Source organism: Sus scrofa, chromosome 1, assembly GCF_000003025.6.
Source record: "Sus scrofa isolate TJ Tabasco breed Duroc chromosome 1, Sscrofa11.1, whole genome shotgun sequence".
NCBI classification, from domain to species: Eukaryota; Metazoa; Chordata; class Mammalia; order Artiodactyla; family Suidae; genus Sus; species Sus scrofa.
In genome coordinates, this window is record NC_010443.5 from 107,642,622 (window position 1) to 107,655,017 (window position 12,396).

At 39.2% G+C, this 12,396-nt stretch overlaps 1 protein-coding gene across 4 annotated transcripts in view; it reads right to left on the reverse strand.

Annotated features, from left to right (window-relative positions):
- TRIP4 (thyroid hormone receptor interactor 4) overlaps positions 1–12,058 on the reverse strand; it is a 65,902-nt gene extending 53,844 nt beyond the window's left edge. For 3 of the 4 annotated variants that reach the window (XM_021093826.1, XM_021093813.1, XM_021093818.1), the window contains exons 1-3: positions 11,905–12,058; positions 4,145–4,314; positions 2,359–2,492 (exon numbers count right to left, since the gene is read on the reverse strand). In XM_021093826.1, coding sequence (XP_020949485.1) covers positions 2,359–2,492; positions 4,145–4,314; positions 11,905–12,005 — 405 coding nt within the window. In that variant the 5' untranslated portion in view covers positions 12,006–12,058. Of the gene's footprint in view, positions 1–2,358; positions 2,493–4,144; positions 4,315–11,125; positions 11,264–11,904 lie in introns of all 4 variants that reach the window. The other variant, XM_021093833.1, reaches the window with a different exon arrangement.

Here is a 12,396-nt window from a genome sequence, read left to right on the forward strand (position 1 = left end):
AACTGTTATGTATAAAATAAATAAGCTACAGGGACATACTGTACAACACAAGGAACATAGTCAATATTTTATAATAACTCTAAATAGAGTGTAACTTTTAAAAATTGTCACTATGTTATACACCTGCAACTTACATAATATTATACATCAACTATACTTCAGTAAAAAATAATAAAAGGTGTATTAGATAAGCTTTCTTCAGGCATGAGTTACAGTGCAGTTGGCTATGAGTTCACTGTTAATGAGTCAACAGTATACATTAAATAAAATGCCTTCAAACAAATAAACGTAAAATAAGGTTCTGTTTTGATTGGTTGATGGAAATGTGACCAGAGGCTTGAAGAAACCTAACACTGTAGTTCCCCTACGAACAATGGTTCAGTATGTACTGTGGCTTTAGAAAAAAATCAGCTGCATAACATTCCATCAAATGAAGGAATGATAACTTATTTAATCTTTCTCTTAACTGCTAAAAAATCGAGTAAGTTCATATTTTCAATATTATAAACAACATTATACAGAACATAAGTTTTTTATATTTCCAATTATTTGGTTAGATATTTAAGTCATACTCAGAAGTAGGGGTGTCCCTGTCATGGTGCAGCAGTTAACAAATCCAACTAGGAACCATGAGGTTTCGGGTTTGATCCCTGGTCACACTCAGTAGGTTAAGGATCCGGCGTTGCCACGAGCTATGGAGTAGGTCGCAGACACGGCTCAGATCCCGCATTGCTGTGGCTGTGGTGTAGGCCGGCAGCTGTAGCTCCCATTCAACCCCTAGCCTGGGAACCTCCATAGGCTGCAGATGCGGCCCTAAAAAAATAAATAAATAAATAAGTCAGAAGTATACGAACATTTCTGCAGTTCTTCATGTATGCTGCCAAACTGTCCCCCAGAATGCTTAAACCAATTTACATTGCTAACACTAGTGGATAGGAGGTTCCTGTTTTAATACAACTTCATCATCCAGTATTCTATTTTTAAAATCTTTGACAATTTGATAGGCAATATCTCAGGGATGTAATGTGTATTTATCTGATTACTAGCAGAGTAACCAACCATCCTTGTTTGCCCAGGATTTAGGGGAATCTCAAAATATAGGTCTTTTCAGTGCTAAAACCATGAGAGTCCAGACAATTAGGGTGACAAACTGGTCACCTTAATTACTAGTAAGGACAAACATCCTTTTATGTTTATTATCATCTGTGTTTTTTCTTTTGCTTGTAAGTCTTTACTCATTTTATTCCAATTGATAAAAGGCTTAAGTATCTCTCTTTTTTTTTAAAGTTCACATTATTTTAGAAACCCCTTTTCATGTTTTTTTTTTTCCTTTCTTTTTGGCCACCCCAGGAGCATATGAAGTTCCTGGGCCAGGGTTCAGATCCGAGTCCCAGCTGCAATCTATGGTGCAGCTGTGGTATCACTGGATCCTTAATCGACTGTGTCCAGCCTCACTCCAGGAACAGCACTCATCCCGTTGTACAACAGCAGGCACTCCCATTTCCTCCTTTTCCAGGAACTTATTCTCCTGGTTTTTTTGCATGGTCATCACACCATTGTTTGATCATTACTTCTATCTCAGCATAATTAACTATTCCCTCCTGCTGGGAAATTTAGCTTGTCAAATTGCCCAGTTTATAAATATTTCTGCCTACCTCACAGGGCTATTTTGAGAGCCAAGAGAGAATATGAAAGAGCTCTAAGCACTAAACAATAATGGTGGTGGTGGTGGTGGTGGTGGTAGTGAATGGCTTAAAATAGGAACACTTTTTTTTTCTCCAGGACCGCATCTGTAGCATATGGAAGTTCCCAAGCAAGGGATCTAATTGGAACTGCAGCTATCGGCCTACTCCACAGCCACAGCACTGATGGATATGAGCCACATCTGAGACCTACACCACACGTTGAGGAAATGCTGGGTCCTTAACCCACTGACCAAGGCCAGGGATCAAACCGCATCCTCATGGATACAGTCAGGTTATTAACCTGCTGAGCCACAATGGGAACTCTGAGAACACTCTTAAAACAGCTAGAATTGTGCATTCTTTTACTATAAACCCACAAAAATGTTGAAATTGAAGCCCTAGTGCACCTCATTAAATATTTTCTATCATACATATCCCTATTTATCTATCATCTCTAAGCAAAGATATCCTTATAATGCTTACTTAATCAGGCTATCAAAAAAAAAATCTACCACATAGAAACTAGTATGTCATCATTATCACTCTCAAAAATTTACACATTTGTTGAAAAACTGCCATTCTATACCAATTTATATCTTTTGCTCTCCGAAATATATTAATCATTTCCCCTTCTCCTCATAGCTAGAAAAAGCCACATTCTCTAGGCACTCACCTTGGCCAAATCGAAAGGTGTTTTGACCTCTTTGGTCATATCAGGTTCAGTAAATGCAGGAACTTCCTGTTTGTTTCTCCCTTTCCGTCTACTCCTCTTTAGCTGGTCTCCTGATCTCTGTCCATCTAAAATTTCTTTAAAGAAGAAGAAATATATATATATGTAGAAGAAATATGTATATATATATATATACACAGATTGAAAATAGTAGGATTCACTGGTGAATTAACAGCTAATAAAGAGAAGACAATGCTTAATATTTACAGTAAAGATAAGAAGTCAGGCAGGTTTTGGAGTTGCCATCATGGTTCGGTGGTTAGCGAACCTGACTGGCATCCATGAGGTTGCAGGTTCAATCCCTGGCCTTGCTCAGTGGGTTAAAGATCTGGCGTTGCTGTGAGCTGTGGTGTAGGTTGCAGACTCAGCTCAGATCCTGAACTGAGGCATAGGCCAGCAGGCCAGCAGCTTCAATTCTGATTCGACCTGGGAACCTCCATATGGCACAAGTATGACCCTAAAAAGCAAAAAAAAAAAAAAAAAAAAAAAAAAAAAAATCAAATTAAAATCTGTTCTTTGTTTTGCTTTTTGCTTTTTTAGGACCACAACTGCAGCATGTGGAAGTTCTGAGGCTAGGGCTTGAATCGGAGCTACAGCTGCTGGTCTTCGCCACAGCCACAGCAACGTGGGATCTGAGGTGCATCTGTGACCCACACCATAGTTCAGAGCAACACCAGATCCCCCAAGGCCAGGGAACAAACCTTCATCCTCATGGATACTAGCTGGATTCGTTTCCACTGTGCCACAATGGGAACTCACTGATTTTTTTTTTTCCTGTTTTGTCTTTTTAGTGCTGTACCTGAGACATATGGAGGTTCCCAGGCTAGGAACCTGTAAATTGGAGCTGTAGCTGCCAGCTGACACCACAGCCACAGCAATGCTGGATCCAAGCTGCATCTGCGACCCACACCACAGCCCATGGCAATGCCAGATCCTTAATCCACTGAGCAAGACCAGGGATTGAACCCACATCCTCATGAATACTAGTTGGGTTCATTAACCGCTGAGCCATGACGGGAATTCCAAAATCTGATATTTCAGACTATATAATAGCGACCTATTTCGTTTGATGCTCATCTTTGTACTATTTAAGAGTTACTTTTATTTATTTACTTATCTATTGCCTTTTTAGGGCTGCACCCATGGCAGGTGGAAGATCCCAGCCTAGGAGTTGAATCGGAGCTACAGCTGCCGACCTACACCACAGCCACAGCAATGCAGGATCTAAGCCATGTCTTTGACCTATACCACACCTCACAGCAACGCTGATCCTTAACCCACTGAGTGGAGCCAGGGATTGAACCCGAGTCCTCATGGATACTAGTTGAGTTCATTACCACTGAGCCCCGACAGGAACTCCCTAAGAGTTAGTTTTAAATGCTACTCATACTAAAACTAGTCAACATTTACTTACATTCATGTATACTCATAACTTAAGTTTTCCTTTAACTGATGGATTAATTTTTCAAGTTACTCTGAAGACATTTTTGTATCTACAAAAAGATATTTTTGTGATATTTTCTACATTGCAGAAGTTTGTACTAAAACAATATTCATTACGAATCAAGTAGAAATGATCTAAAAATATGTACACACACAATTCTGTTTAAGTAAGCTGTGAGGAAAATACAGGGTGACAGAACATACCAGGTCCTATAAACCAGCCAAGTTACTAATATTTCAACTTTTTCTTTAATTTACTTAAGCTAGTTATATTAACTTAACTTACCGTCTTTTTTGAAAGACTGCTGCAGAGCATCAGAAATCAACTCCTGGTCATTCTTCTGCCATTTGTTTATAAGCTCTTCTATGAATTGACCTTTTTTGCCCTCATTTCCCTGAAGGAGGTCAGTAACATATTCTCGTATCTCTTCAGCACTCTCAATTGACAAAATATACCTCAAAAAAGAAAAGACATAAGTTGTTAAAACTGGCTAGCTTATACTATGTTTTTCAATAATAACAGATCAAGGTGATAACAAAAAAATCATTAATCCATTAGGACATCTATAATTAAGCCAAGTTCTAGGTTAGAAGCTAGGGATATAAATTTCATTAGGACAAACACCCTGACCTCATGTAGTTCATAATCTAACCTTCATGTATCCTTCTTGTATTTCTAGAATCAAATCAGTAATTTGAAGACAGGCTTGTGGGACTATCCTCAACGTATACTTCCCATAACTACTTATCTGCAGGAATAATTTCCTAGGAACAATACAAATTACTTAATCTCTATACTGCAAAACCTAAAATTTCTTTGCTAAAAATACTGTATACTACAAGCTAACCAGTTACTGATTTAATATTAAAAATTTTAAATCAAGATTAGCCTCATGAATTGGTATAACATTATAAACCAACTATAATTTTTAAAAAATTTTAAAAAATAGAACTACCTTCTACCATATGATCCAGCAATACCACTACATTCAAAGGAAATAAAATCACATTACCAAGATAGCCACACTTCCCATATTCATTGCAGAATTATTCAAAATAGCCAAGGTAAAGAAATAGCCTTAGTGTTTGTCAATAAATAAATGTATAAAGAAAATGTGAAACATATATATCTCACATTATATATATGTGTGTGTGTGTGTATATATGTGTGTATATATACATACATATATATCTCACATTACATGTGTATATATATACATACACATACGTCTATAAATTCAGTTGTAAAAAAGAAAGGAATCCTTTCGTTTGTGACAATATGGATGAAACTGGAGTATATTATCTTGAGTAAAATTAGCCAGCCAGGGAAAGACAAATACTATATAATCTCATTTATGTGTCAAATCAAGAATTGTGCCCATAGCAACAGAGAGTAGGAACAGTAGTTACCAGGGCTGGGGGGTGGGGAAAATGGGAAGAGGTTGGTCAAAGGTTAAACACCACCAGATATAAGATAAGTAAGTTCTAGGGATCTAATGTGCACCATGGTTAACAATGTATTAATTACATACATTAATTTTGCTATAAGAGTAGACCTTCAATGGTCTCTTCACACCAGAAACAAAAAAAAAGATAGATGTATTAATTAGCTTTATTGTGGTAGTTTTTCACAGAGTATCCAACCATCATGTTGTACATCTTAAGTATACGCAATTTTCTTTTTTCTTTTTTTTTTAGGGCTACACCTGCAACTTCCATAAAGTTCCCAGGCTAGGGGTCCAAAAGGAGCTGCAGCTGCTGGCCTACACCACAGCCACAGCAATGTGGGATCTGAGCTACATCTGCACCTATACCACGCCCTGCAGCAATGCTGGATACTTAACCCACTGAGCAAGACCAGGGATTGAACCCACATCCTTATGGATACCAGTCAGATTCTTAACCCACTGAGCCACAACACAAACTCCTAAGTATACACAATTTTTTAACTTGTCAATTATACTCTAGTAAAGCTAGAAAAACAGAAAAAGAAGAACTTTTGAAACAAAATAAAGAAAAAGGATGCTATGAATATATGAAAAAGGGACTGTGGAATTTGACCTGAAATTTCAGATAGTAAATCAAAAGAATTTCTCTAGAAAAGACTAGCATCACACACAACATTGTAAATCAACTATAATTTTTTTAAAAAAACTTTAACTAAAAAAAAGATCAGCATCACATCAGAATAAGCGGGTCTATTTTTTAAAAAGTGGTACGAAGGGTTCCAAAAAGTGAAATGGGGTGAGAGCACAAGTCAGTACTTTTCTATAAATCAATCAGCCAATCTATTTAAAGTGCCTTAACAACAATCCAGTAGTTCCGTTGTAGTTCAGCAGTAATAAGCTGGACTGGTATCCATGAGGACATGAGTTCAATCCCTGGCCCCAATCAGTGGGTTGAGGATCCATCGTTGCCATGAGCTATGGTGTGGGTCACAGATGCAGCTTGGATCCTGCATTGCTATGGCTGTGGCACAGGCCAGCAGCTGCAGCTCTGATTAGACCCCTAGCCTGGGAACTTCCATATGCTGCAGGTGAGGCCCTAAAAAAAAAAAAAAAATCCAATAATTCCACTTATAGTACTCTTTAAGAAATAAGAGACACAGGAAAATTTATGCAAAAAAAGTTAACTACATCATTATTTGAGTTATCGAAAAACTGGCAGCTATTTAAAACATCCATCAATGGAAAGGGCATATAAATTCAAGTTTTGGGACTTTATGAAATATAATGTCACTACCAAAAGTGAAAATTTTAAATAGTTATTATTACCTGAGAAAATGCTGTCATATAAAGTGAAATAGTAGGCTAGATTGTATAGCATATGATCCCAATTGCTATAAAAGGAATGTATATGCCTGTACACTTAGGTGTAGAAAAAACACCAAAATGATTACCACTAAGAGATATGATTAAAAAGAGTAGTTTTGGTTTATCTTCATTTTCTTTTTCCCCCTACGATGAATATATTTTGTATTATAAAATGTATTACAATATGCACAGGAAAAAACACTAAGAGGAGTTCCCACTGTGGCTCGGTGATAACGAAACCAACTAGTATCCATGAGGACGAGGGTTTGATCCCTGGCCCTGCCCAGTGGGTTAAGGATCTGGCCTTGCTGTGAGCTGCAGGGTAGGTTGCAGACGTGGCTCAGATCTGGTATTGATGTGGCTGTGCAATAGGCTGGCAGAGGCAGCTCCAATTTGACCCCTAGCCTGGGAACTTCCATATGCCATACCTGCAGCCCTAAAAAACAAAAACAAAAAAACCATTCATCCAAAGGTGTTGTACACCAATCTTAACAAAACGGATTCAGCCAAAACATGAACTAATGCAGATTATGAAACAAAGATTATTTTGCTAACTCCTATACACATCTTGATGTCTCATAAATGTATCACTGAGAAGGTAATAGCTCTGTGATGTTTTTTAAAAATTCAGTCCACTCAAGTCAAATTGTTCAAGTTAGCACACTATGACAGTACACTGGGCAGTAATTCTCAATTAACTATGAGGCAAGGCACAACAAAATTTACATAGAAAATGCTTTAATCATGGCATGATAGCTTGTTGCACAATAACTAGTAGTTCAAATAGCATTATATTATAGGTAGCTTTAATGCTTATTTTACATTTTGAACAATTCTTGTCTAACTTATGAAAATTTAAAAATGCAAATACATTACAGCCACACTTGGTGCTTCAAGTTTAAAACACACATTTCTCATAACCCCTCTTTCAAGCATGTGGATAAATTTAACTGAGGAAAAGCTAAGGCTTCAAAATGAGCTATTAAACCACAATCTATGAGAATTAGTTTATAGCTTGTTTTTGAATCCGTGTTTGAATAAGATAGGTTTCCACCAAGAGAACATTTCCACCTGCAACATTTTTTGATTCTTGGCAAATGCTAGAATACCCCCTAGAAAGCTGATTTAGGTTGAAAGAATTCCCTACTCATTGCACTTGCAGCCATTCATTCATTCAGTCAACTTATGTTAGAGTGCCTGCCACGAGCAAACTGTTGTTCTGGGCTCTCAAGATGCTATAACAAGTTGCATCTGAGAAAGTGTAGGTAACACCGTATCATGGGAAGGCATTATTTACTTGCTCTCTTCCCTTTGACACTGTATTCATTTTCTGATTCAATAATGTCCCTGAATTGAGTTTTACATTCCTACACTTTTGTCGTTTAGCCCAGTTCCCTCTATTTATGAGCCAGACTTACGAACTTGTTAGTTTTATTTTTATGTTTTTCTCTTTCATTTTGTTCTTCTTTTGGACAAAATACATATTGAAAACCAACTAGTGGTAAAGAATGTTTAAATAGGATTTATATGCTCTCTTCTCAGATGGCCATGTGAGAAGCCTTAGAAAGGCCCTGAATCTTTACTATGGTAACTGAATGTGTCTATTCCTGGCATTATAGTCCTTTGGTTAGATACACCCATTACTTTCAAATCCTTTGCTATGAATACATGAGATATACTTTGAAAGCTGTACCTTAAGTAAGCCCATCATAAGATTTGTAACTAATATTTCCTCTTGATCCTTTAAATATCACTTTTAGCCCTACTCGGTGAACCTATTAAAAATAGAGTACTGTAGAATATTGAGTAGAGTTTCCTGTGCTTTACCATAGGTCCTTTGTCTTTTATATACATTAGTGTGTATATATTAATCCCGAAGTCATAATAGAGTACATTATTTGATAAATAGAAATGGAAAAAGGGTCTCTCTTTACTGGTGTTTCCCTTATGCTGGTGTGTTCAAGGGCATCAGTTTTATTTGTTTAGGTTTGCGTGTAGGACCACTCCAACTCTACTTTAAAAGTTTTAGAATTCTGGGGAGTTCCTGTCATTGCTCAGCGGTTGGCGAACCTGAATAGTATCTATGAGGACATGGGTTCGATCCCTGGCCTCACTCAGTGGGTTAAGGATCTGGTGTTGCTGTGAGCTGTGGTGTAAGCAACAAAAAACAACTGGATTCTGAGACTGAGAAGATTGCAGATATTCATATTCCATTGTTGATTCATCGAATATGACTAGGAACCATGAGGTTGTGGGTTTAGGATCTGGCATTGCTGTGAGCTGTGGTGTAGGTCAAAGACTAGGCTCAGATCCTGCGATGCTGTGGCTGAGGCACAGGCCAGCAGCTATACCTCCAATTAGATAGACCCCTAGGCTGGGAACCTCCATATGCCGCAGGTGCAGCCCTAGAAAAGCCAAATAAAAATAAAAATCATTTGTAGTAGTTCTCACTGTGGTACAGGGTATTATGATCCAGCTTGTCTCTGCAGCAGTACAGATTAGATCTCCAGTCCAGAGCAATGGGTTATGGATTTGGCATTGTTGCAGATGCAGCTAAGATCTGATCCCTGGCTTGGGAACTTCCATTTGCTGCTGGTGTGGCCAAAAATAAATAAAAAATATCTGTTGTCAAATTTTTTACTGAAGTAGAGGTGATTTATAATATTTGTTAGTTTCAGATATAAAGTAATTCAATTATGTATATATTTTTCAGATTCTAGGCTATTACAAGATATTTAATATAGTTCTTTATGCCAAACAGTAAATCCTTGTTGTTTAACTTTTTTTTCTTTCTTTGGGCCACAGGTGCAGCATGTAGAAGTTCCCAAGCCATGGGTGGATCCCTTGCCTGAGCAGTGACCCAAGCCAAAACAGAGACAACTCTGGATCCTTAACCCACTAGGCCACTAGGGAACTCCTAACAATTTTATATAGTGGTGTGTTATCTGTTAATTCCATATCCCTATTTATATCCTGCCCCCTTTCTCCTTTGGTAACTAAAAGTTTGTTTTCTGTCTGTGGCTCTTTTTCTGTTTTATAAATAAAATCATTTGTATTATTTTTTAGATTCCACATTTAAGTGATATATATTATTTGCTTATCTGAAGTATTTATTTATAAATGTATGTATATATTTTTAATTTATTTTTGTCTTTTCAGGGCAGCACCCAACGCATATGGAAGTTTCCAGGCTAGGGTTTGAATGGGAGCTACAGCTGCCGGCCTATGCCCAACAATGCCAGATCCCAGATGCATCTGTGACTTACACCACAGCTTGCAGCACCCATTGAGTGAGGCCAGAGATTGAACCTGCTTCCTCATGGACACTAATGGGGTTCTTAACCCACTGAGCCGCAAAGGGAACTCCTAGTTGGGTTGTTGCTTTTTGTTTTTGTTTTTGTTTTTTTTTTGATAGTCTATTCTAATATCCATTTTTTGTTTGTTTGTCTTTTTGCCATTTCTTGGGCCGCTCCCGAGGCATATGGAGGTTCCCATGCTAGGGGTCGAATCGGAGGTATAGCCACCGGCCTACGCCAGAGCCACAGCAACACGGGATCCGAGCTGCGTCTGCAACCTACACCACAGCTCACCGAAACACCAGATCCTAAACCCACTAGGAAAGGCCAGGGGTCCAACCTGCAACCTCATGGTTCCTAGTCGGATTCATTAACCACTGTGCCATGATGGGAACTCCTCTGATATCCTTTAAAATAGGCTTTAAAATAATCCTTTAGGAGTTCCTGCTATGGCACAACGGGATCCATGGTGTCTTGGGAGGGCTGGGATGCAGGTTCAATCCCCTGTCCTGGGACAGTGGTTAAGAATCCTTTGTTGCTATAGGTTCCATTTAGGTGAATACAGCTGGGATATCTATTCCCTGGCTGGGGAACACTATATGCCACAAGGGGGTCAAAACAACAATAACAATAATCTTATAAAATAAGCTCTCCTCTCTCCTTGCCAACAAGTCTGTTTTTTCCCAAACTCAGATATTCGCCTTACTTCACACAAAAGCCCTAGAACTGCAATTTAGGTTTCAGTATTGATGAACAAAGAACCAAATCAAGAAACACTTTCAAGTTCCCATCGTGACTCAGCGGAAACAAATCTGACTAGTATCCATGAGCACACAGGTTTGATCCCTGGCCTTGCTCAGTGGGTTAAGGATCCAGTGTTGCGTGAGCTGTGGTGTAGGTGGCAGGCACGGCTCAGATCTAGCATTGCTGTGGCTGTGGCATAAGCCAGCAGTCACAGCTCTGATTCAACCTCTAGCCTGGGAACCTTGGTATACCGCAGGTGCAGCCCTAAAAAGACAAACAAAAGTTTTTAAAAATTTTTAAAAAAAGAAACACTTTTAGATTCTTTGATTAAGTCCAATTTTTTGTGTAAGTTTTTCCCTCCACCTGAACCCTGCACTGCCACCTACCCATCTTTAGTTCTCAGGCTAAACTCACCCCTTGCAATTAACCTTCTGAGTTTCTCAAATCTTAACGAGAATCCTTTCTCCAACGCTCCAACAACACCCTGCACTTCCTCCACTTCAGCAGCCATCAACCATCTTTGCCAGTTCCAGCACCTGGCAAGCACAGCACCTGGCATGGGGGGGGTTAGTTAAAATCAATTGAAAGCCGATATTAAATCATGTTGCCATCTCCATTTCATTAGAATCATAAAGCGTTAAAGATAACTTATGCTAATTATTCACTTTATAGAATACGGAACTTAAGATACAAAGAGGGAAATTAAGTTTCCAAAGATTCTCAAACTGGTGAATGACCACAGAAAATAAAAACTGGGACTCCCAAGTCAGGAGCTATTTTTACACTGTATCACGTCGCCTCCATTTAAATTTCAGATCCTATTTAACACAACCCGGATGGAGCAAACCAAAATGTTCGAATTAAGGAATTTCTGGAAAGACAGTTTGGCTTGCCTCTTTTCTCCAGAATCTACAAGAAAACTGCCTTCCGGGACAGTCTTACAGGTCTAATTATCAGGCAGTTGTTCTCCTAGGAGAAAAAAGGCCCACCGGCCGCCTGCGGAGCTTGACACCCTATTCCAGAAGCTAAACTATAAAGCCGGAGATCAAAAATTGGCGCTTAGAAATGGACAGCAGCCCTTTTACCACATTTCTTCACTCTCATTAACTTTTTTAGTCATCTCAGTTTCCCCATTAGCTCAGCCAATGCACATCCCAGAGCTCCTTCCTGCCACGGACCCCAGCTGGTCTTACTGTATGATCTCCTCACTGACATCCAGGCTGAAAGTTTTCCGCAACTGCTGGGTGCACCAACCCACCAACTGCTCCTGGGACGCCGCCCCAGCCACCGCCATTTTCCCCAGCCGGAACCAGCTGCTCTGCGAAAGCTCTGCGTCCAGCGCTGGACTAGTCCCCTTAGCAACACCGACCTCGCTCGCGCGGGTTCCGCCAGCCTGCGCGGTCTCACGCGGTAGCCCCGCCCCCCAGCACAGATTCCCTCCCACCTCCTCCTTTTTCCCTGATTCCTGATATTTCTTCCACTGGTACCACAGCTCCATCTGCGCGTCATGCTTCTGCGTCTTCAGATGTCGGTCTCCAGAACTGGAAATTTTCCTGAGAAGACACTACAAATATCTATTAAAACTATAGTTTAGGAAAAAAAAACAAAACAATACTCCATAACCTGAGGAGCTAGCTTTAAAATTGTTCTGGTTTTGGAGATCCTGTCGTGGCTCAGTGGTAACA